Raw genomic sequence first — 25,944 nt, 5'->3', positions numbered from 1 at the left:
CGAGTGCCAGAGGGAGGGAGCACTTAGCCGGAACCGCCGATGGGCACCTCTGTGCCGGGCCCTGTTCTAAAGCCCGGCAGGCACTCGCTCCCGGTCTCCTCGCTGCAGCCCTGGGAGGGGACGTGCCTCTAGCCCTGCTTTCAACCATGGAGGAAGCTCCAGCACGAGAGGTGAAGTCACTTGCCCAAAGTCAGGAACAGTCAGAGGGCCAAGGAGCGGTGGCGATGGGACTACTCCCAGCCTGGACTTCTGACGGCTCTGCCATCTTATCTCTGAGAGGCTGCGAGAGCTTTCCTTTGGACCCCGCTCCCAAACTCGTGACCACCCCGCCACAAGTGCCAGCGGCAGCCTGACCCTGGGGGAGGCAGTGGCCCACCCTGGCAGGACCTGGACCCCGTACCGCGCTCTTGTCTGTGCACACTGGTGTCACGCCGGCTCCACCAAGACGGCAGTCGCCCCACTCCAGAACCCCCGACTTGTTCTCTCGCTCATGTCACCTTCCGGCCTTTGCCCTTTACCCCGGCCGGCTTCAAGACGGCGAGAGGGGCTGGCAGAAGAGGTGAATGAGGCCAGTGGCCAGTCCCGCCCAGCAGGGCTGGCTTGAGACGCGGCTCTCTGATGGGACCAGGGAGCGGGCAAGAAGGACTCCAAACCCTGGGAAACCGTCACTCCGGGCTCCACACCGGCGGCAACCCCCACTGAGGCTCAGGAAATGTCGGCAAGAATTTAGAGCTGACCAGCCCCATCGCCTCCTTGTAGTGACGTGGACACTGAGGACTAGGAAGGACAGAAAGGGAGTCGCCACGGGAAGGAACTCAGTGGAGTCAACCCCAGAACCAGGTGTCCAGCTCCCAGCCCAGCGCTCAGGCCCCTGTAGCACACTAGCCCCCGGGAGAGCGGGAGAGTGGGCGAGTGGGCGCTGGCTGGCCTCGCCCCTGCAGGGAGCCAGGCAGGAGCCTGTCCACGTAAACAGCAGGAGAGAAGGGGCGGGCCTGGGCGGGGAGGGACCCAGGGATGGGATGCCTGGGCTCCGGGCACAGCCTAGTCCTGCTCTCGGAAAGACGACCAGAGCGGAGCTGGGTGCGAAGGATAAGCAGGGCGAGCGGCCACAGCTGGAGCCCCTTCCTCTGGGTGCTCCTCCCCAGGGACCCCACAGTGCCTGCGGTCCCAGGAACACTGTGTTCAGGCTGTAAGTCTTGGCTCAGGCACCCTACCCTGGCAGAGCTCCAGCTGCCTGTTTAATAATGTACAGCCAATCGGCCATTAACAGCAGATTCCAACCAAAAAAAAAAAAAAAAAGTTCAGTGGTTGTTTTTGTTGTTGTTGGGTTTTTTTTTTCCCTTCTTCTTCTTCCGGGTAGTTGGTAGTGATTATGAAAAACAAGTCTTGTCTGGCTGACATCCAGGGCAAGCACAGATTGCCCAGGATAAGGGATCCTGGCAGATCCCACCTGCCTCTGCTCACCCCCACCCCATCGTGCCCAGGCGCCAAAGTGCCTGCTCCTACCTCCATACTTTTGGCAATGCCCTGGGCCTGCTATCCCGGGGGGCAGCCGTCCTGGCACCTGGGAGTTCCAGGGGGGACGAGAAGGATGTGGGATGTGCGGGCAGGGGCAGGGGGCGGGCGGGCAGGGGCCCGGCTCTACATGGACCCAGTGCTTCCTAGGAGTTCCACCCCTGTCCGGCCGGAGTGGGAAGCAGAAGGTGAGGACCTAAGTCCAGGACCAGATGGCCAGCTCTCATGGGCAGGGCTGGGCGAGGAAGCAAGGATCCTGGAGCCCCTTGGGCCTCCCTCCTCTCTGTAGGAGAGTCCGGACTCATGCTGGGTCGAGGTGCTCAAAAGCAGAAGTCTCACAGGAGGGCAGTTAAGACAAGGAGTGGAAACTCAGTCCTGTAAGAAGCTTCATGGTGAACAGATAGGTCCTGAGCTGCCTGTCTGTGGCAGCGGGCCTGGGGGAGAAAGCCTGCCAGATTCTCCTGCCCTCTCCCGCCTGGCAAGCAAGGCACGACCAGAAATATGAACAGTGCAATGCATCATGGTGGCGAGAGCTGCCAGGGGCCAGGGGCCTGGGTCCTTATGGCTACGCCTGGCTCCCTAGTGAGCCTGGCCCTGTCTCGTGCCCTCTCTGGGCTTCCATCTCATCACCAATCAGCTGGGGGTCCCCATCCTGCCTGGGGGTCCCAGCCAGAGAGGAACTGCCCAGGCCGGATGCAAGACACACGGAGGGGTCTGTGCCCATGCTGATGACAGTGATGATGGCAATGTGGTATCATTTGCTCAATTCTTAGTATGTTCCAGGCACAGGACTTTCCCCCAATGACTCTGCTAGGTAGGTACTATGATTAGCACCTTCGTACAGAGAAGGAGACTGAGGTTCCTAGAGGTCAAGTCACTTGCCCAAGGTCACAAGGCTAGTGAATGATAGAGGCAGGAGTCAGATGCAGGCTGCCTAACCTCAGCACTTTTTACCACGCTGCCTTCGAGGGTCCAACCAATCAAGGGGAGTGGCCCAGACCCCAAGTGCTGAGAGCCCCAGCAGCTCCCTTGTGCCCTACACACCTACATGCTCTTCCTGCCTCCCCCATCCCGCCTCCTGGCCCCTCATCACACCACACCCTGGCGGAGTCAACAGCCTGCCCTCGTCCTGCACCTCCCTCCTACTCCCCAAACCTCCTCAGGGCTTCCTGCCCCCCAGGCGGGGGCACACACAGACCAAGCCGCACAATCATGCACACTCACACTTATGCATACACACTCATGCACGCATGCACACAGGCACCCACACGCTACACACGTGGACACATTTGTTCCCACAGGGATGGAAACACGTATACAGATACACACACACGGTCGCTGTGTGCTCACTCTCATGCCTAAAGGCCCCCAAAGATGCACACTGACACACACATTGGTACCCACACAGGCACATGCCCACACACGTGTGCACACGGATCCATGCACACTCACACCGGCACACGTGTGAACTGCAGCCACGGGAGATTCAGTGCAGACGCCCGCGGGTGGTCTGGGCAGGCAGAGCCGGACAGGTGTCTGCCATGCTCCCCGGGTGGTTATTGCAAAGGCTAGAGGCTAATAATACCGCAGTGCATTCCTGGCCCGAGATAAGCGGCCCCAAGCATCCTCGGCACGCTCCGGCCTCAGTGTCTCACCCCTGCGGATTCCACCCACCCGCAGCACCATCCAGGAGCCCCAGACGCCGGCGCCGCCAGTGCAGACACCTTGGCCATGGGCCTGCCCCGTTCCCCTCCCTTCCCTTCCGTGTCTCCCTCTCCAGGGACCCCGGGCCTGCTGTGCCTCAGTTTCCCCTCAGAGCCACCCATACAGGAAAGAGAGAAGGTCTATAGGCATGCTGAGAAGAGGGCTAAAGTACAAGTTTTCCTTCCTGCATTCCAGCCCCTCCAGGCTAGGCAAACATGCACCCTGCGTGGCCTCAGGCCCTAAACACACATGGCAGAGACAGAACCTAGGCGGGGGTTGGAGGGGGAGCCTAAAGGAGCCCCTCCCCCTAGGGGGTGTTGGGACATCTCATCTCACCAGTCCTCTCCACAACCCAGTTACGTCATCATCACGGCTCGGGGGTCAGGATGAAGGGCTCAGGCTTGCGAAACAAGGCAGGACACTGAGGAGGACGGGAACCCACATGGGAGCACAGAGTCCCAAGGGGCACCGAGAAAGGGAGTCACGCAGACACAGAAAGAAAAGTCAGACAGAAAGACTCGGTGGTGGGACCCAAGACACCGAAAGGCGAGAGGCGGTGAGGAGAGAAGACGTGGTCACGCACAGAGGCCAGGGGCTGGGCGGTTCTGTCTTCAGCCCTCAGCTCCGCCTCCTCCTCACCGTGCAGCCCAGCCCGTGTTCCAGGGCCACAGCTCTAAAGTCTGCGCACGCGCACATGCACACTCAAGCGCGCACATGCACACACATGCACACGCACACTCACAACTCTCAAGTGTCCCTCTAGGCAACTCAGTCAATGAGGTCAAGAGCTGTTGTGGGCATTTCTCCCAGGGGAACAGGGAGGCCTGAGGAGGGCTGTGGCTTCCCCAGCCGTGCCCAGGACCTCAGGGAGAAAGCTGGGAAGAGGGCCCCAGCACCCCCTTCCCCTCGATGGCCCAGAAGGCAGCCACCCCGGCCCACAGAGCTGACGCATGTGGTCTTGGAAGAAAGCCAGAGGAGGAGAGGAAGGACACAGACCCCAGGAATTCTGGGGCACAACTCTCTCAGCGCCAAGGAGATGGGATCACGAAGGACCAGAAAAGCGTCCCAATCTTGAGCCTGAAAGACCAGGCTCAGAGAGGGCAGGACCTTGGCTGGCAATGAAAGCAGCCTGTGCAGGGGCACTGGGGGTGGGGCCTCGAAGGGGAGTGCAGCTGAAAGAGGGGTCACGTTCCCACGAAGCCTTGGCCTCCCCCAGCCGGCCACCACCCCGGTAAGGCAGCAGGGCTCCCCAGAGCTGTGTGACCCCGGGACCAGCCCCTCTGGCGCTGCCCACTCTCCCCAGTCCTGAGCAAGCCAGGCGGCCTTACATGGACATCGGAGGGACACAGCCTTCATCAGATGAGGCAGCGAGGGAGACAGGCACACGAGCTTCCCCCGCCCCAGCTTCACCCCAAAGTGCCACTCCCCCGCCCCCAGTCTCTCCTTCCAGAGCCTCCTTCCTTCCAGGGGAGCAGCAACGGCAAGGGCAGGCCAAGGCCAGAGAGGGGAAGCTGGGAATGAGCGGGTGATTGGGCCCCAGACCTCACAGCCGGCTGGACAGGGACCGTGGCTGGGAGCCTGGAGGGAAGTCCACGCTGCGGGCAAGAAGGCAGGGAGAGGAGAGGGACAGGGACTAAGGGAAAGTGACCCCATGGCCCCGGAGGTCGGTGACAAGACGGAGGCAATGGTGTGTGTAGACACCTGGTTACTGTAGACACAGAGGCCAGAGCACAGTTTCCAAGTCCATCTGCTTGATTCACACCAAGCGGATCGACAGTGTTGAGATAACCAGGGAAAACTGCATCCAAGGTAGGTATGAGCGGCTCTTAAGAAATCACTATTAATTATGTCAACTGTGATATTGGAGTTTTAGTAATAGTAGAGTTAAAAGTCCTCATCCATCCATGATACATACTTACAGCAGAATGATGGAATGCCTGGGAGTGGCTTTAAACACACCCCAGCAGAAAAAGGAGGGAAAGATGAACTCGAAACAGCCAGAAGCTGGTGGCTGCTGAAGCAGGGGGATGGGCACAGAGGAGTTCATCACACTATCCCTGCCACTTCCGTATGCTTTAAATCCCCCATAATAAAGAATGAACCCTCCCCCCAAAATGGAAGGGGGCGGGGTTTGCCTTATCCGTGTCTCCTCAAGTGCGGTGTGCAGTATGATGTGAGTTGGAAGCATGCCTCAACAGGTTTATTATTTCTACATTTAGGAAGGAATTAAGAATATATCATTGTAGATTATGCCCATAAATTCAATCATTAGAATGAGTAAAAGGTTAAAAAGGCAAGTCATTTTTTTTAAATGAAGGAATAGCGTAGGGCGGTGACGACAGACACGGTACAATGAGAAGGGAGAAGTCTCCCGGCAGCAGCCGGGACACTGGCGGGCTCACGGACCCCCCTCCGTGGAAGCGGACACACGGTCCCACGCAGAGTCATCCATCCTCTCCTCAGCATCGCCCTGCATCCTGCATCTGCAGGGGTGCAGCTGCCCGGAGCATCAGCCACTGAGGCCAGGTGGGGCTGTAGCGGGCAGAGAGCCGGCCTGGAGAGTGCGGGTGGTGAGTTATACGGGCTAGAGCAGCTTATCAAAGGCTCTGTGCTCCCACGGCCTCCAATCCTGCCCCAGTCTCTATGGTGCACACCGTCGCGCCCCTTTGACAGATGGGGAACCTGATTCGAAGAGGCTAAGTGACTTCTCAAGGCTCCAAGGCCGGTGGGTGGCAGAGTCGGATGTGAACCCTCATCTCTCTGACACCCGAGCCTGCTAGTTGACTTCAAAGGAGCACAAAGCAAAGAAAAAGTTGGAAAGGAAGGCAAAGACAAAGCTGGGGACGTGACGTGCAGGAGGGAGAGGGAAAAGAAGGAGGCAGGGAAGGCTGGGGCCACACCACAGGTTGGGGTGCCTGAACAGGTGTGACACGGAAGTGGCAGAAAGGGAGAGACGGCAGCAGGCTGAGTGGGGGCTAGACCACGAGGGGGCCTGGAGGGCAGAAGAGGAAGGCTGTGAGCCTTGGTCAGCATTTCAGAACGTCACACTTGTGAGCGCTGGGCTGGGATTACACCAACTCAGTCCGGGAACGTAGGTTATTCCACGCCTCCTGGAGGTTCTAGCTGGTAGTCAGATGTATTTGATTCATAAACATGGGGAAATTAGTATGATTTCTCAAAATGTGAGGTTCACGGGGGGGAATACTAATAAAAGAATCCTTTCACTGTCCATCAGAGCCTGAAACAGACCTTACGACCAAGGGGTTCGGGCAGTGCCACGAGAAGTCTGCCTGCTTGCCTGGATGTCTAACTTCCCACACTCGGGGAAGGGGGCGGGGCTGTTCATGATAAACCTTCCTCTACGAAGCTCTCAGCACCCAGGAGATCCCCATCCATCTTTCCGGGCAGCTCGGAAGTCCCAGAGAGGCCCAGCCCCCAAAACAAGTGCTGCCTCCCACTCTCGCTTCTTCTCTCAGGACCCACGTCCTGTGTGGAAGAGCAGGGTTATGGGAGCTTAAAGCTCCCGGGAGAGGGGGGGAGGGGAGTTGGGGAAGAGCAGGTGTTGGAACTTCAGCAGCACAGCGGTTCTGGATCCACCCACTCATCAGCTGTGTGAGGTCGGGCAAGCAGTGTGACCTCTCTGAGCCCCAGGTTCCCCTCCTGCCCTCCCCGTCTATGCTAAAACTGGAAGAGTAACAACTCACAGGGCTGTTGTAAGAATTCATTGACATGACCCACGTAACATGCTTACATGGAACCTGGAGGAAGCATGGAACCTGGAGGGAGCATGGAACCTGGCACCTAACTGCTCAATAAATGAGAACCACTATTATTATTATCATCATCATCATCATCATCGCCATTATTATTAACGATCCTAGCTGAGACCTACAGTTGATAGTGTGGGAGTCGAGGCTCTGATGAGACTGGACGAAGGAAGCGGCGCCCGGGTGGGCAGCAGCCAGGACAAAGGCGGCAGGCCTGCGAGGGCCGGCGGAGAGGGGTGAGTGGCAACAGCCCAACCTCGTCCTCTCCAGGAATGCAGGGCCGCGGCTGGGGGGTGGGGGGCAAGGGGAGATGCCTCGCCGCTGAGGTCAGGCCCTATTCAGAGCCGCCAGAGAGTTTATCATCCTTATGTGTGGGGAGGTGGGGGAGAGGGGGAGAGGTAAGGGGAGAGGCAGCTGCAGAGAGCAGTGGCAGGACTCCCTTTGGGGGAGGGACCCCCCGCTGGGCAGGGGTCCTGGGACACGGCCCCCCAGGCCTCCACTGACTCATCCAGTGCGTGGGGGGAAGGAGTGCCCCCTTCGCACAAAGGAGACCCCCACTCGTATCCCAGCCAGGACCAGGACATTCACCCCACCATGTGCACCATTTCCAAAGCTCTTCACAGCAACACAGCAGCGAGATATTATTTTCTTAAACGACACCGTACAGAGGAGGAAACGGGGGCTGGGCTCACAGAGCCGGACTGAGGAGTGGCCTGAGAACAGATGTGGGCTTAAGGGGGCACGACTGGCCTGTGCTCTTTCCCCCGGTTAGTGGGAGGAAGGATGGGATTCCTACACCTCCTCACCGCCACTGAGCTCGGGATCCCGCCCCCTACAGACACATGCCACCAGTGCAGGAAGGCTGGGCCCTCGCCCGGCTGTGGTTTCAACCTGTTTCCCCCTGGATCACCCTCCATGAGACTAAGAAAATAATCCTGTTACCCTCAGGGATCCTATCTGGTACCCACTCCTCCGCGGACGCTGGAACGGCCCTGTGCCTCAGTTTCCCCTTATGGAAAGGAGGAGGGCAGCTGACACAGGGAGGGGAGAGCAGCACCACGGCCCTCAGCCAGAGAGGTCTTCAGGGACAGACCCAGGGCTGTCCTCCTGCAGGAAGGGCCCCACTCCCTGGTTTCCACACCTCCTTCTCCAGTTCTGGGAAAGACGGGCCTCTCACCCCCACCCCCCAGCAGCCTGAAGAGCTTCTGGAAACCTGCCCATCAGAGAGCCACGCTCGGCAGCAGGGACCCCCTTGCCGGGCTCTGGCGGGCAGCTAGCTAGGATGAAGAGTGGTGATGGTAAAACAATGAGATCTTTCAGCCTGCTTTATGGAATTAAAGAATAAAATCAGTCCCTAAGGTCTCTCTGCGTCTCCAGTTATTCCCCATGTGACCTCAGGATATTTCTCTCTCTCTCTCTCTCTCTCTCTCTCTCTCTCTCTCACACACACACACACACACACACGAGGCACGCGTGCCCACAGCCCACAATTCCTGCCTGGGCTCTGTGGTTAACCCACTTCGGTCTCTCTGATTACCCTCTTCCAAATGATCCGATCAGGGAGAGGAGCTGCAGCTCACGGCACCTCTGCCTCTCCCGGAGGGGAAGGGTGCCCCAGGTGTGTCCCCAGAGGCTGGCTGCAGGTCCGGGGAGGTGCCTGAAGCCAAGCCCTAGGGAGGGAGTGTTCCTGCTCAGGCTTCCAAAACAGACATTCAAAATTCTTCTTCGGATTCCCCCACCATGCCTGAACCATAACGGTTCTCCACCTTACAGGTGAGAGGAGAGGTTTGCTCTCACAGGGCGCAGGAATCAAAGATCAGATCTGGCAACTAAAGAGGCCTGGGCCGGAACGGCCTACTCTCATTCCAAACCAGCCCGATGGGACCCTGTTTTCTCCAGCCACCACCCATCAGACATGTGAAAAGCTGACTGACTTTCATGCCTCCCATAGAACGGGTGGGTGTGATGGTTGGTTTTCTGTGTCAGCTCGGCTAGACTATAGTACCCAGTATTCAGTCAAACACTAGTCTAGGGATTGCATCAAGGTATGCTGGAGGTGTGGTTAACATCTATAATCAGCTGACCCTGAATGAAGGACATTACTGTCAGTAATGTTGGTGGGCCTCACCCAATCAGTTGAAGGGGAAAAATGCAAAATAACTGAGGTTTCCTGGAGTAGAAATTCTGCCTCAAGACTGCAGCATCAACTCCTACCTAAGTCTCCAGCCCGCCAGCCTGCCCTACAGATTTCACACTGCCTGTCCCCTACTGGTTCTGGTTCTCCGGAGACCCCTACCAGGGAATAAATAAAACAGGTCAAAAACCTAAAGAAACTCCCAATGGCAATAACTGGGTCAACCGGATCCAAGAAAAATAATAACACTGGACTGTAACCTATAAAATACGTGTATATCCAAACTCCATACTGACATAAAGGAAGAATTGAATGGATAAATAAATAAATGGGGAATGAGGGACAATTCTATATAGCAGAGTGCCACTTAATACATGTAGAAGGAATGGTGGACATAGGCTGTCCCCAGGCTGGAGGAGGCTGAGGAGCGGGAGGCTGAAGGCAACCCGGGACCCATACCTGGATCCTGGATCTGCAAAGAGATTGTAATGGGAACACTGGCCAAATTCTCCTAAAATCTGTAGATTAGCTGACAGCATCAGATGACTATCAATTTCCTGGTTTTTCAGTAATTGTGCAATGGTTCTGCAAGAGGTCAACATTAGAGGAAATTGAGCAAAGCGTACCAGTGAGTCTTTCCGTGAGTCTAAAATCATTACAAAATAACAAAAAAATTTAAGTGAGGCCTAAAGAAAACACACAATAGGGGTCAGAATGAGAGCCAAAGGTCGGGTAAAGAATTAAGTCATTGGACAGGAAGAGGGGTTCCGCTTGGGAAGGTCCCCAGATGCATCACGGAATCAGACAAGGGCTACTCAGGCGACCAGAGCAGAAGAGGAAGAATGCAGACGGCTCGGGGAGCCTGGCAAACAGACCTGGCCTAGGGAAGAGGTGACACAAGTGGGGACACACGGCTGGTCCAGCTCTGGAATCATCAGCTGGAGACACCACCACGATGCCAGCGCCATAGGCACAGCTGCCACAAATCACTGGCTACTTACTGTGCACCAGGAGCTGGAAACTCCCTCTATCTAGATCATTTAGTCCTCACCGCAACCCCGCAGGAAGGTCTTTATGACCCAGGTTTATAGATGAGAAAATTGAGAATCAGGGCACTTCAGAAAATGACGCAAGATCACTCAGCCACAAGCAGGGCAGGAAGGAAACAACCCCAGTTCTGACTCGAGTGCTCCAAAATCTTAGAACAAAAAAAGACCTTGACTTCCTCCCTGTTTTTCCCCACAGCACAATATGGCTGCTGAGAGCTTGCCATCTCTCCAGACAGCCCAGTCCGTTCTAATTGTCTCCTCTGGAGGTTCAAGCGGGTTTAGTAATGCAGAACTTCCTCCACCCAAGCCAACTACAGTTTCTGTCTTGGGACCCCATTCTCAGAAGAGCAATAATAATAATTGCTAATATTTATCTATTGATCTAAACACTTTATATGCATTCACTGATTTAACGCTTGCAACAATCTTACACAGTAGGGACCGTTTTTATGACTCGTACAGATTAGGAACCTAAGTCACAAAGAGGTGAAGCAACTTGATTCTTTACAAAGATAGTGAGCATTGGCTCGGGTTTCTCACCACACCACCTCCAGGTCAGACTCTCCCTCTGGGGATCTCCCAGAGTCTAGGTTCAAATCCTAGGTCCCGCTTCCACCACCTTCCTGGCTGTGTGAGCACATTGCTCAACCTTCTCAGCCGTTTCCTCCTCTGTGCCCTAAGGGATTACATAATTAATGCCTACCTTTCAGTATTGTTGGAAGCACTGGATTAAAGGGATCCTGTCTTTGCGAGGATAGAGAATCTGTGTAAACCGGGCATTAATGGTGGAATTCAAGCCAGTGTGCTTTTTCCAACAGCAGGAGAGGGCACTGGAGCTTTTCTGCGGCTCCTCCAATCACATGTGACCCACAGGTGACCTTCCTCCCCTGCTTCCTTGAACAGAACCCAGCCTGAACCCAGACACCTCTGGATACCCTCGCTTGGGTGCCCCGGCCCAGCAGGCGGAAGCAGGCCAGGAGGTTAATCTGTGACTTGCTCTGTGCTTCGCTGTGCCCCAGAACACACACACCCCTCTCCTAATTCGCCCCCACCCCCTGCTAACACCCCACCCAGCCTGCCAGCTTCGGGGGGAGGGTGGAGGTGGGAGGGAACAATTGGCCAACTCATCAGCCAGGGCCCAGAACCCTCAGAGAGAGCGAGCAGGGCCTCACAGATCCCAGGCAAAGGGGAGGATGAAAGGGCCACAGGTGACTGCAGGTGGAAGAAGCAGGGAGGGGGCAAGGGAAGGGAGCATGGTCCACGGTCACTCTTGTAGAGCTGGCCGGGCCTGCTGGCTGGTGCATTTCTGGGGCACTTAAGTGGTTTGTTATCCTTGGGCCTCAGACAACAGAGTAAGAGTTATCATCTATTGAGAAAGAGCCTCTCAGATGTCAGGATCTTACTCACCTTTTCTCTAATCCTCACATGAACCTTGTAAGACTGACTGATATCAATGTCACCATTTTTATACCAGTGAGGAGACCATATTTTGGAGGTCAGGTGCCTTGTCCGATATAACACAGCTCAGGTCAATGACAGAGTCGAGATCCACCTGAGCCCAAGCCCAGAGGGGCTCCAACTCCACCAGCCCCCCTCTCAGGCCCCCCAGGGTCTGGAAATGACTCCAAGTCAGTGGCTAGGAGGCTCAGAGGCTAAGGCTGAGTTTTGGCCCCCAGGGAGGGCCAAGCAGGAGCCAATGCTGGGTTCTTGGGCGGCATCTCAGGGCCCCCCCCTCAGGACCAGCAGCTTCTATCAGGCAAAGGCAGGTGCCCAGGAGGCAGGGGGCTGCCACTCCTAGCTGCCAGGCTCATCAAGCCCCGCAGGAGGGAAGCCCACCACTCCCTGACTCCCACTGCTTAGCCAACTCCAGAGGGCACTGCAGACCCCCAAGCTAAAAGCTAAAAGCAGCCAGGGAAGCTGTCATGGGCCAAAGGTCCAGGAGTCTCTCCTTCCCCTCCCACGCCACTGACAGGGCTCTGATCTGTGCTGACCCCTCAGCCCTCCTTGCACCGCAGACCCCAGCCCGCACCAGATCCTTCACGCCCTTAGTGGGGACCCCAGCCTCCGTTCCCTCCCACACAGTTCCCCACGTGTCCTGCTTTCACGCTTCCCTCTCCTTTCTCCCTCTCTGGCTCCAATTCTCCATCTCCCACTTGCCCTGCTCTCCCTGATCGGGGGTTCTCACCCTCCCCTGCACCAACTCCTTCGGCCTCTCAGATGCAGCAAACCCCTCATGTGATGTTTACACAGCCCCAGAGTCAGAAACGCTGAAAAATATGAGACCTTTTGGGAGCCACATTCCAGGAAAATGAGAAGCCTGTCACAGCTCAGTGTCACTCTCTCCCCCAGCCTTGCTCCCTCACCTCCATGGGGAGCAGGGTGTGTGTGTGTGTGTGTGTGTGTGTGTGTGCATGTGTGTGCATGCGCACTAACAGACTGCCTGTGACACACTCCAGGCTTACTTATTAACCCCTGAAGGTCCTACACTCTATTACTTGAGAGAGGACTTTAGGGAGATTGGTGGGAGGGTGTAAGGGGAGAGTGGTTGTTAGAACTTCTTGCAAATTTTTATAAAGCAAAGAGGAAAGGGCTTCCCACCCAAGACCTGGACCCCCGAGCCCAGGGGAGGCACTGGGAAAGCAGAAGCCAGGAGAACACAGAGGCCAGAGGAATAAGTGGTTTCCTAGCAGCCTGACCCCAGTGGAGTTGAGCAGCTTCCAAGGGCAAACGCAGGTTCCTCGGGTGTTGTCCGGGGACCCTAGCACCAGAACCATTGAGGTGTTAGATAATAATGCAGATGCGCTGAACCCAAGTTGAGGGTGCAGTGGCATGCTTAACAGGCTCACCAGGTGAGGCTGAAGCCCACACACAGCTGATGCGAAGGAATGGTGGTACCATGGCTCATCCCCTGGAGATCAGAAAATGAGCCACAGCAGCAGAAAGGGGAGCCTACAGTGGAGCCAGGGAGGTCTCCTGCTGCAGGGAGAAGCCGTAAGGCTTTGGAGCCAGATACTCAGGACTGCACGGGAACCCAGGTCCCCGTCTAGCTGGCTGCACAACCAGTGCTAAGTGTCTCATCTCAGGTTTCTCATCGGACAGTATGGCCAATGACACCTGCTTTCTGTGGGGTGTTTCTAGGAGTCAATGGGATGAGTACTAAGTAACCACCACACAGGAGACACTCAGCAGTGACTATAAACAAAGTGATTACACTGCAAAACCCTGTAAGAGTAAGAGTGAAAGCAGGTTCTCATTTGAAAAGGTGGATAAAGTTGACAAACCTTTAGCTAGACCGACCAAGAAAAAACAGAGAAGCAATGACTCAGAAATGACAGAGGACACATTGCTAAGGACCTCCCAGAAATCGAAAGACTTTTGAAAGAATACTAGGAACAATTGGATGCCAAAAAAACCTACGTAACTAAGATGAAATGGACAAATTCCTAAAATGATACAAACTACCAAAACTGACTCAAGAAGAAACCGAAAATCAAAATAGACCTATAACAAACAGAGATGGAATTAGCAACCTATTAACTACTCACAAAGAAAAGCGCAGGCCCAGATGGCTGCACCTGTGAATTCCACGGAACATTTCAGCAATCAACATCAACCCTGCTTGAACTCTTCCCAAGAGCGAAAGAAGAGCAAACACTCTCCCGCTCACTCTAGGAGGCCAGTAGTACTTGGGATACCAAAACCAAATTGAGACATTACAGGGAAAACGAAACCAAAGACCAATGAATCTTACGAACCGAGGAGCAAAAACACTCAACAAAATACAAAGAAACAGAGCCCAGCAACACATAATACGAAGAATTAATGCCATGACCAAATGGGATTTACCCAAGGAAGATAAGGTTGTTTCAACAACTGAAAAATCAATTTATGTCAATAAATAAATAGCAAGAATAAGATAAGCATTTCTGTTCTTGCCATTGCTAGTCGACAATATACTAGCAGTGCTAGCCAGGACAGCTAGGACATAAGCCAACAAACAGCTGACATCCAGGTTGGAAAGGAAAAAGTAAAACTGTCTCTATCTGCAGATAACATGATCTCATATGTAGAAAATCCTGAAGACTCCATTACAAACTATTAGAGCTAATAAATGAGTTTGTCAAGGCTGTAAGATAAATCATCAAATACAAAAAAAAAATCAATTGGCACCCTGGCTGGCGTAGCTCAGTGGATTGAGCACAGGCTGGGAACCAAAGTGTCCCAGGTTCGATTCCCAGCCAGGGTACATTCCTGGGTTGCAAGCCATAACCCCCAGCAACTGCACATTGATGTTTCTCTCTCTCTCTTTCTCTCTCTCCCTCTCTCTCTCTCCCCCCTCCCCCTTCCCTCCCTAAAAATAAATAAAATCTTTAAAAAAAAAATCAATTGAATTTCTATACTCTGGCCATAAACAATCTGAACATGAAATTTAGGAAACAAAAATCAGAACTTTCATCCACTGCTGGTGATGACAGAAAGTGGTACAGCTATGGTAGGCTGAATTCTGCCCCCCACACACAAAAAAAGATAGGTCAAAATCCTAATCCCCAGTACCTCAGAATGTGACCTTATTTGAAAATAGGGTCTTCAGTCTAACCAAGGTGATCTAGAGGTAAATTAAAATGAGGTCATTATGGTGGGCCTTAATTCAATACACCTGGTGTCCTTGTAAAAATGCAGACACAGAGCCAGACAGACATAAAGAAGAGATGAGACACAGGGGAAATACCACTGGAAGACACAGGATTGGGGTGATGCAGCTATAACCCTGTAAACACCAAGGATTGCCAGCAAACCACCAGAAGCTAGGAAGAGGCAAAAAAAAGGATTCCTCTCTAGTTTTCAGAGGAGCGTGGTCCTACCCACCCTGTAATTTTGGGATTTCCAGCCTCCGGAATTGTGAGAGAATAAGTTTCTGTTATCGTAAGTCACAGATTGTGGTGCTGTGTTACAGCACACCTAGAAAACTAATACAAGCCACTTTGGAAAACAGTTTGACATTTCCTCACAAAGCTTGATACAGAGTTACCACGTGACCCAGCAATTCCATTCACAGGTACATGCCCAAGAGAAGTGAAAACACATGTCAACACAAAAACTTGTACGTGAACATCCATGACAGCATCTTCCATATTGACCAAAAGATGGAAACAGCCCACATGTCCATCAACGGATGCATGGATATACAAAATGTGATATGCTTGTGCAATGGAATATTACTCGGCCACAAAAAGGATATGCCTTGAAAACATTACGCAAAGTGAAAGAGGCCAGTCCCAAAGACCACGCATCGCATTATTCCAGCATTACGTGAGGTCTCCAGGACAGGGAAACAGGTGGAGACAGAAGGCAGAGGAGTGTCTGCGTAGGGCCAGGGCAGGGGTGGGAGAAGGGACAGAGGGACTGCAGAGTGATGGCTGTAGAGGATGGGGTTTCCTCTCAAGGTGATGAACATGTTCTAGTGGTGACTGCTGATGGTCTTATACCACTGAACATGCTTTTTAAAAATCATTGAATTGAATGATTTTTAAAATCTTAAAAAAAAAGAAGAAGAAGAAAAAGAAGCCCTTGGCTGATGTGGCTTGGTGGACTGAGCACCAGCCTGTGAACTGAAGGGTCCCCGGTTTGACCCCAGTCGGGGCACATGCCTGGCTTGCGGGCCAGCTCCCCAGGTGGGCATGTGCTGGCGTCAGCGGATCATTTCTCCCCCACATTGATGTTCCTCTCCCTCCCTTCCCCTCTCTCTAAAAATAAATAAATAAAATATTTTTTCTAAGCCACTGAATTGTACACTTTAAATGGGTGAATTGTATGGTGTGCGTTACACATCCATAAAATTGCTACCAATACAAACAAGAGTAAGGAAGGCCCTTGACCCCAGAAAGCACTGATACGCACTTGGCACTGGACTCGGCGCTGACCAAGGCCGCGAGGACAGAGATGGGTCTCCAGAAACCGCAGGCCAGTGGTTCTCAAACGTGGCTGCACAGAGGACCTACCTGGGAAGCTTTGATCTAAATCAACTTTACTGAGCTATAACGTACGTACAATAAATGCATGCTTTTTAAGCATGTCGCCCGATGAGTTGGATAAACGTGTAAAACTGCATCAACACCACCACAATCGAGACAAAGAACATTTCTCTCACCCAAAAATAGCTCCCCTACATCCTTTTGCCATCAATCTTCCTACCACCCCAGTTCCAGGAAATTCCTAATCTGCTTCTTTGTCGTGCTAGTTTCGCCTTACGGAAAATTTCGTAAAAGTGCAATCATCCAGCCCATCTTCTTGTGTGTCTGTCCTTCCTCGCTCAGCACAGTGCTTTTGAGATTCATCCATGATGTCGTAACACTAATTCATTCCTTTTAATTGCCGAGTAGTATTCCACTGGACCATTAATTATATCATGACTTGTGTGTTTATCCACGTGTTATGGAACATTTGGGTTTCTCTAGTGAGGGGCTATTGTGAATAAAGCTGTGCTCTATTTATGTCCGGGTCTTTTTTTGGCCACACCGCCGTGTCTCTTGAGTCAACATTTTGGAGAGGAAGTGCTGGTACAGAGCAAGTGTCTGTTTATGTTTCACTGAATGGTCACCTGCCCTCCACAATGGTTCTAGCATTTGACACTCCCACCAGTGGTTGCCGCTTTTAACAATCCCGAAGCGCAAGTCATGCCCCAGACCAACTACCTCAGAGAATCTCTGGGGAGCAGGGCCCAGGCACAAAGGTGATTCTAATGGACAGACCAGGTCTCAAATGCTGCTGCAGATCTCAGGGACCCGGCGGAGGCAGGCAAACAAGCAAAAGACAGATTAGGTCTGCCCACGTAAGTTCCTCACTCTGCCCTGACAACGGAGAGAGAGAGACAAAACAGGTGCAAGTGTCCAAGTCTGGACACCAGTGCCCTCGGCAAGCTCTGCCAGTCTCGCAGATTCTCCCCACCTTTAATGAGTTAGGAGGAGGCAGGAGGAATACAGAATAATAAATATGACTAACTTTTTGACCACTTGATTCTGAGCCTGGCATTTGGGTTGGGTTATCATCCACAGCGCTCACAAGTGCACTACAAAATAGTTCCTATGACAATCCCCAGGTCACCAGTGAGGAAACTGGGGCTCAGAGAGGTGAAGTGACTTGCCCAAGGTCACACAGTCAGTTACTGATGCAGCCAGGATTTAAACTGAACCCTCTGTCTCCAACGCCAAAGAGCTTCAAGATGGGCTCAGAGCAACAGATGGGTCCTGGGGCCTTGAACCTCCCCCCAACCCAGCTATATTCCAGGTAGTGGGAGAATACAACAAGCCCCCAACACAACCGCGAAAGAAGGCTGCAGGTGTGTTTATGAGAGAGCAGGAAAGGTGACGTGTAATGGGACTGAAAGGTGAGGGTTAATTATGGGATTTCCTTTCCTTTTAAGCTTAAATAATGGGATTTAAACCCCTATAGTACAGAGGAGGAGACCAAGCCATCGCCTGCCGCCTCCTCCCTTCCCCCACCTGGGACCTGGGACGGGGAGGTGCCAGGCCTGGGAAGAGCATAAGAGAGAGCCAGAGAGGCGAGAAGGAGCGACCCAGAGGCCCAGGGATGGGCGGTTCACCCGCCCGGCAGCTGCCTGCTCCTTCCCTTTAACTCTGACCCGGACGGACAAGGAGTATTTTGCTGGAAGGAGCTGCTGTTGTCAGTTATTGCAAAACAAGGGGCAAAGCGGGAGTTTAAGAAGTTTTTCTCAAAAATGTATCTGGGGACCAGGAAACACGGTGTGGGCTGTGCGGGCGCACCGTGTCATCTCGACAACGTTTTCGGAAATCTAAAACGACTCTAAAATTAAAAGCCTCCTTTACAAGTAATAAATAAGTGTACACATAAACAAAACGTACCTGGAGGCTGTAGGGCCCTGGAACAGGGGGGCGAGGAGAAAAGCCAGGCGGGAGAAAATCCGCTGTGTATACACACACTGCCTGTGCTCCAGCAAAGTGGGAGGCAAATCCTGGACCATTCATTTTAAATCCCCAGCAGAAGAGAGACAAGTGGGGACAGAGGAGAACCCCGTGTGACATAAGGGTGGGGACTACGGGAGGCTTAGAGTGAGCTCCCTGTGAGAGACCGTGGAGGAGGGCTAGGGAGCGGGGTTTCCATGAACGGCGGTGGTGTCTCTGTTTCTCTCGCCCTGTCACTCTCTCTCTCTCCCCTCTCACCTGCTCTCACCCATCTATTCCAGGGCAGGGCCAGCATCGTACAGAAGGCCACTGTGCCCGGACGTCCTTAGCCAAGGTGGTCACCCTCCCAGGACCCTCAACTGGGATCTGTTAAGCGGGGTCACCGTGAGCACCACCCAGCCCACAGAACCGAGAAAGCGAGCGCAGACGTCGTGTGCATTACCGCTCTGTGTAGCCGCGGGGGACTCAGGATTCCGAGCGGGTCTGCTCAGAACAGCCCAGGAGTGGAAATGACCCACAAGGCAATCCACAGTAGGACGGATAAACAAATTGTGGTTGGCTCAACACAGGGAATAGAGCAGAGCAATAAAAAAGAATGAGCCACTGCCACCCAAGAGAACACAGATGAGCCTCCCAGACATAATGTTGGGTGAAATAAGCCAGGCACGAGAGTAAACAAACAGACCGTATGGGATTCGATTTACGTGACCTTCAACAAGAGGCTGGACGAACCTCTGATGGCACAAGGAAGAAGGGCATTACTTTTGGGGGGACGCTGACCTGGAGGGCAGCACGTGGGCTGCTTCTGGGGTGCTAGAAACGTGCTAGACCCTGCCTGGCTCGTGCACACGTACCAGCTGACCAGTCTGTGCACTGGACAGCACACGGGAGGTACAACCCAACTGGAGAATGTGAATGACTAGGATTGCTGTGCGTGGCGTCTCTGTCAAGGAGATAGAGGGGCTTTGGGGGAAGGAATTCACAAGTGGTTTTGCTGTTTCTTCCCTTTCCTGTTCTCATCTGTCCCTGCTCCCCACCCACCCCTCCCTAAATAGAAACCTCCTTTTTCTCAGCATTCCTGTGTTTCCCTCCTTCCCTCCTTTATTAGAACCTCTACTATGGACCAGGCACTATTTCAGAAGCTGAGGATGCAACACATCTGTCTACCCATATTTGTTCAATACACATGTACTTAACATCTACTCTGAGCTGAGCGCCAGGGCCCCTCCTCCACTGGCACTGAGCATGTTCTCTCCAACAGGTCCAGGAGGCAAGGAGCTGGGCACAGACTACCTGGGCTCCTTTCCAGTCTCCGCCTGTGGTTCCAAAAAAGGAGAAAGGTACCTACTTTATGCGGATGTGCATTGAAACCCCTATAACCCAGCTCACAAGGCTGGAGAGCAGCAGGGGCAGAGTTCAAACCCAGATACGTCTGATCCGCATCCCCAACCCCATGGCCTCCCGAGAGGCAGGTCAGCCTAGCGCTCTCTCTGGGCATCTGTGGCTGACAGCCTCGAAGACGGCACCCACGGATTCTAGCCTCTGGGTATTTATGTCCGTAGAGAGGCCCCTCCCACACGCAATGGGCAGGTCAGTGTAACCAGCAGAATATTGTAGACATAGTAGTGCATGTCTTCCAAGGCTAGAAAATAAAAGATACGGCATCCACCCGACTCTTTCTTGAACCGTCCACTGGGGAGAAGCCAGCAGCCATGCTGTGAGGACGCTCGAGCAGCCCCGTGGAGCCATCTGTGTGGCGGGAAGCTGAGACCCTCTGCCAGGAGCCAGCGCCTTTATTCCAGTCCCATGGAGAAACCGCCTGGAAAACAGGTTCCCCGGCCCCAGTCGGGCCTTCCGATGACTACAGGCTGACATCTCGAGTGTTACTCCCTGAGACTCCAGGCCAGAACCCCCAGCCCTGCTACGCCCACATTTCTGACCCACAGAGACTGTATGAGCTAATACACCTTTGCTGCTGCTTCCAGTTACATTGTACTGCTACATATAATTAACACAGCTTCTCTCCAAGCCACGGGTTCACGCTGTAGGAGCAGTCTAGAAGGTGGTATGAAAGCATCCAGAACCAACCACCTGCTGGAGGGGTGGCCAGAGTGGGCTGACTTGGAGAGGACGAGAGGGGACCAACCTCAGCAAGAAATCCCCAGGGTGTGGGAGGAGGACCATGGAATACGAGACCAGCAAAGCAGAAATCCTGGCGCCCCCTTCCTAGCAATTTCTCCCTTGCTTCATCTATCTCGGGACAATAAATGCAACCACGTGCACCCAGTTACTCCGGCCAAAAACCGGGGAGACAACCTTGAGCCCATTCCCTTCCTCACACCCAACAACCCATCCATCAGCCAGGCTCTGGGCTCCACCCTCGAATGTGCCCCAGACCTGGCCCCTTCTCTCAGTCTTTCCTGAGAGCGCCAGGGACTATGCCACCAGCCTCCCTCACCTGGGCAACCTCAGGGACCTCCTGACCCATCTCCCGGGGCCTGCTCAAGGCCGGGGCGGCCTCTCCAAGTGCAGCTCATAGGATCATGTCACTCAAAACCCCGCTAGGGCTCACTACTTCCCCCCACACCTTTTCTCTCAACCCTGCCAGGCGCACCTGACCTCAGGGCCTTTGCACACATTCTTCTCATCTCTCAGATCATCACAGAACATCGGCTGGGTGTCATCTTACATGGTATTTCCTTGGAGAAGTTCTGCTGGGCCACCCAAGCCTGACCCCTCTCTGACCTCCCACTGTAACTCATTTCCTTGCACGACTGTTTGCCTCTTCAGTGTCCACGTCCCCATGAGAATGTCAGCCCCAGGAGGACGGAGGTGTGACCTGCTGGTTCACCTAGACAGGTGTTCACTTCGGCACACAAAAAGAGCTTAGGAAGCATTTGCTTAAGGAGTCCTGTCTCGAGGCAGCAGAAGGATGAGAGGACCACCACACTGACCTGGTTATAAAACGCAGAGGACAGAGCTCTGCTGTGTGCTGTGCGGCTCACCTCGCCCTTCCCAGCAAGAGGAAGAGGCAGGCCCATGGTACGAGCTGTGGTTTACGGGGAGACCCGCCAGCTGGGTGGGGCTCACACCACCGGTGGGTCCCGCTTCCGACAGAGGAAAATCCTGTAACAAGCCCGATCTGTCTGTCCAGCCACGGCCCGGCCAGTCCACGTCGGCCCTCCTGGTCGGCCTGGGCTGGGCGGAGCAGCCGTGCCGCAGCCCGGGGCACCCTGAGCCCCAGCGTGTGCCAGAACTGCTAGACAGGCTACACCCACCCCAGAAGTCGCCTTTAGCCCCCTCTGTCTCCACCCGGGAGGTGACCGTACCACAAGAGGCCAGCTCTGTCACACCTCTCGGGGTCTCTGGGCCCCCCCACGCTGGCCCTCCTCAGGCCCTTCACTGCCCGCATCCTCTCTGACTGTATCCACTGCCGCAGGAGATGGGAGGCACAGGGGGAGGGGCAGGCGAGGATCAAGAAGGGTCTGCTGGTGGGCAAGGGGCACGTAGGAGACAGCGCAGAGGCCCAGGGGCAGAGGTGAGTGAGGAACTGCACTGCAATACCTTGGGGAAGCCATCCCACCTTGCGTGCCTCAGTTTCCTTATCTGTGAAACTACGGCTCTGTCGGCCTGTTTCATGCTCTGAAGGAATTAGAGGAATGAAATCAGATAATGCACTGAAGTGCTCTCTAAGGCCTAGGGCACCGTACAGATGTTCGCTGTTGTTGTGAAGAGAAACAAGTGCAGGAAGGGGGTGGGGAGGGCGCCGCCTGGGAAGAAGCAGGAACACCAGAAGGTTCTGGGGCGAAGGGTGGGGAGAACCAGCGCAGAGGCAGAACTCCATCCCACCTAAGGAAGGGAAAGCTCGGGGAGTCCCAGAGGTGGAAGGCCAGAGGAAGACGGAAACAGTACAGACGTGCCCTGTGCTAAGAGAACCACACCAACCTGGATTTTAGGCGGGGGTGGGGGAACAGGGGAGCCGGTAGGGGAGAGATGCCCCCGGTAAGTTGCATACTTCGCTTGACTAAGTTCAGGCAGAAAGCAGCAGATTCCCCTCGCAGACCCGCCTGCTCTCCATCAGCACCCTTCTCCATGGTAACCCCTTGGCCCTCGGAGGAACCAACTGGTAATAATCAATTGCTCTGTTTCTGAGTGCCTACTGTGTATCAGGCACCGTGCTGGGCACCGCACCCACCTTATTCCGTCTCATCCTCATAATAACCTTTTCTTATTCCTGTAACCTTGAGGATGGAACAAAGGCTCGGGGAGGTTCCGCAGCTAGCCCAAGGTCACGCAGCTAATGAGAGGCAGAGCGCGAGATGTGCCCGATGCTGGGCCTCGACTGCTCAGTGCCCCTTTTCGAAGCACCCTCCCTCCTCCTTCCATTCAACGAATTCCTTCCAGAAAGAGCTAGTGTGAACACAAGGGCAGCGATGAGAGGGCAGGGGGGACATAAGCAATAATGCCAGGGACAGGGCAGAGACTGGCTGCATAGGAAAGGTTAAGGCCAAGTATTTCCACCTCCAGAGTGCTGATGGATTATGATGGATTATTTAGGAATTCCCTTCCCAAACACTGATGGGGAAACTGAGGACCCAAGAGGGACCTGGCCAATAATACACAGAGGAGGATGATCATTCAAGAGGTTCCAGGACCAGTGCAACCTTGACCTCCGACCCTTTTCCACCTCAGCCTCACTTCCCCTACCCATCCCCTTTGCCCTCCAGTCCTGTGGCTGTGGCCCCATCCCGAGTTTTTCTAAACTGCTTAAGTAGGGCCAACCAGTGCTCTTCGAGGCTTGCAGAATAATTGAAACGCATCCCCTCCCCCTCGACAACCCCACCCCCATCGAGCACTAGTGGAAATACCTTCCAAGGCCCCTCTCTTGGAGCTCAGTCCCCGCCAGCCACCTCCAGCAGTCACGAGATTGCGCACTGTGCACCCCACCCGGATTCTTCCAGCTCTCCCACCACACCCCCGGCCCTCGCCTTCACCTTGACCTGAGCCAGATCGGGCCCTAAAGCTTTGCATAAACAAAGAGAGGAGAAGGGGATGACCCCGCCCCACTGACGCCCCCGCTCCAATCTCCGGACCCCAGCCTGTCCCGTCCCTAAACTGCACCCCACCCCCACCCCCCTACCCCCACCCCCCGCCAGCTGGCCCTCGAGGCCCCTTACCTTGGCTTGGCATTTCCGATGACAGGAGAAGCTGCAGACTGCAAGGGGGTGAGACACAGAAAGAAAGTTTAGCCGCGAGGTATGAAATGGAAACTCCGGCGAAATCTCCTCCCACCCCGCCCGCAATCGCGCTCGGGAGGGAAGGAGGGACGCAGGGAGGAGGGGGGTGGAGGGGCGGAGGGGGCAGCTGCCGCAGCTCCCCGGGCCTGCAGGCGGGAATACCCAAGACTGCCGACCTGGCTGAGCAGACGCTGAGCCCCCAGGGCCAGAGCCCCTAGGTGCGCAGGAGGATAGCGGGGGCAGGGGGAGGGAAAGGGACCCAGTCCCCTGCTGGATTCTTGCCAGGGGCAGAGGTGGCCTGGACCCAGGCCCCCCGCTGCCAAACGCGCCAAGGAATAAGAGAGGGGCCTTCTCCCCTTACACACACACCAAGCAGGCAGCCAGCTCCCTCAGAGAGCCATACAGGCCCATGAGCACACATGCATACACATTTACACCCATACACACTCCCACTCATAACCACTTACACTCAGCCATACACGTACACATAACCATACACACTTAAGAACCTCACGCACGCACTCCCATGTCCAAGGAGAAACCTGACTTGGGGGTGGGGGGGGGAACCAACGCACACACAGTTTTCAGAGCAGACCTTCAGGGTGCAGTTGGGCACAGGCACGTGGACAGATGCTCACACAGGCTCCCAAACTTCGTGTGCACGACTGGAAACACACACACACACACACACACACAGGATTTGCTCCTCCCTCCCACTACCAGAAGCTGGAATCAAATTTCCAAGGGGTTCCCTCAGCCTGGAATGTCCCAGCCCTGCCCACCCCACCGCACCCCCAGGGTTCTCCACCCAGGGGGGGCTTGGTGGTCCCCTCCCCACCAGGCCCCACAGATGGGGTGAAGAGGTGGACTGACTTGGCCTGACTGAAGCAGGTGGGTTGGGGGCACTGAGGAGGGGGAGGCAGGAGAGCTGTCCTGACCCCAAATCCTGGACAGCCACAGCCCCTGGCCTCTTAGAGCTACAGTTCCCCCAGCCCTTTGCCGGTGTTGAGCCAGCCTGATTCTCAGTGGCACGCCGGGGGGGGGGGGGGGGGGGGGGTCACAGAGATATTAAAAGAGGCTTCAGGGCTCCCCGCACGAAGGCTTCTGGTTTATCTGTGGGAGTGGGGGTTGGGGCAAAGCTGGGAGGCACGCAGGATGGAGCCTGGGAGGTGACCTTGGCCACTAGCCTTACCCTGGGACCTTGCTCTCCCCAAACCTCACCCTGGCCCCAGCTCAGACCTGTGACTCAGCCAGTGCTGAGCAAGGCTTTCCGACCCCACCACCCAGCCCAGCTCAGGGACTCCTCCACCCCTGGCCACGTCAGGACATACCCACCCATGGCCACCCAAGTCATGCCCATCTGCCCAGCTTGTCTGCTTCTCTCTCCCCCACCCCCTCCACCCCAGGTGGCAGCGCCCCTCCAGAAGGTGTTTCCGCTCTGACAGCAGCAGCCCTACCCCCCACGTCTTCTGTGGAATGTGGAATTGACAAAGCCTCAGGCCTCATGGTCGGAGCTTGGATGGCCCTCCCAGACTCCCAGCCAGAAGGGTTCCCCGCGGGCCACTGCCTCCAAACTGAGGGGCCTTTCCTCTTCCTCCTCAAATCAAACCCCAGCCCTTCCAGAGTAAGTCCTGGGCAGCCTCATTCACGGGCCCCCACCTTCTGGAACACACATTTCCCACCACCACCTTGCCTCCTACAGCTGTGGGTACTCCAAGGGAAGGATATCTATCTATCTCTCTCTCTCTCTCTCTCTCTCTCTCTCACAGACACACATGCTCACACTGCACAGTGTCTGGTACACAGTAGAGGCTTAGATGCTGGCTCAGGTGACTGGACTGCAGATCTCCCTCCCCTGGAGTTTGTGTGCACCCCCATTTAATCACACCCACCACCACCCTCCTCCTGAGCCCCAGCCCTCCCCCCAGGATCTCATAGTCAACCCTAAAGGCATCCCTAAGTGTCCACCCTGGGCCTCCCAACCCCAGGCTGGGAGCACCGTGGCAGCCGGGACTCCATCGTCCTCCTGCATGCTTCTGACAGCTCCCAATGCACTACGCTTGTTCCTACCCCAGGGCCTTTGCACTGGCTGTCCTAGCTGCCTGGAAGGCTCCCCCTCAGCCCCCTTCTCCACTGTTCACCCAGCCGAGTCCTCCTGCTCCTGGAAGCCCCTGAAAGTCATCTCCCCACAGAGGCTTTCCCAAACCACCCGAATGACAGCAGGTTTCTGCATGACTCTTCACCCACAGCACCCAGCCATTTCTTAGCAGGGCGCAAGAAGGTGCTTTCTCTCCAGCCGGACCCAGCTTTGTACCTGGGCTCATGGTTTGGAGAGCAAAGCGTGGGTTGATGCCCAGGCTCACTTCGGTAGATGCCTTTGGCACTGAATGGCCTGGGTGAGCATACAGGGCAGCCCTGCTGGGCACCCAGTGGACAGAGAGACTCAACAAATGCCCCTGAGTGGAGGGCAGACGGAGAAATCATTGGGCAATGCAGTCCATGGGCTGTGTGCTCCCCGCATGCTGGAATGCGGAGCTTGTCCTTGAAAGTGGAGAGTGAAAAAAGACCTCCCCCAGCCCCCAGCCCAGAAAACAGGAG

The 25,944-nt window shown here is 54.9% G+C and overlaps 1 protein-coding gene across 12 annotated transcripts in view; it reads right to left on the bottom strand.

The window, feature by feature from the left end:
* Window positions 1–25,944, bottom strand: part of TNS1 (tensin 1) — a 183,928-nt gene that overhangs the window by 137,391 nt on the left and 20,593 nt on the right. For all 12 annotated transcript variants that reach the window (XM_036022866.1, XM_036022867.1, XM_036022864.1 and 9 more), the window contains one exon: window positions 23,287–23,324. In XM_036022866.1, the coding sequence (XP_035878759.1) occupies window positions 23,287–23,324 (38 nt within the window). The remainder of the gene's footprint in view (window positions 1–23,286; window positions 23,325–25,944) is intronic.

This window comes from Phyllostomus discolor, chromosome 4, assembly GCF_004126475.2.
Source record: "Phyllostomus discolor isolate MPI-MPIP mPhyDis1 chromosome 4, mPhyDis1.pri.v3, whole genome shotgun sequence".
Classification (NCBI taxonomy): domain Eukaryota; kingdom Metazoa; phylum Chordata; class Mammalia; order Chiroptera; family Phyllostomidae; genus Phyllostomus; species Phyllostomus discolor.
This window is presented reverse-complemented; position numbering and strand designations above follow the sequence as displayed.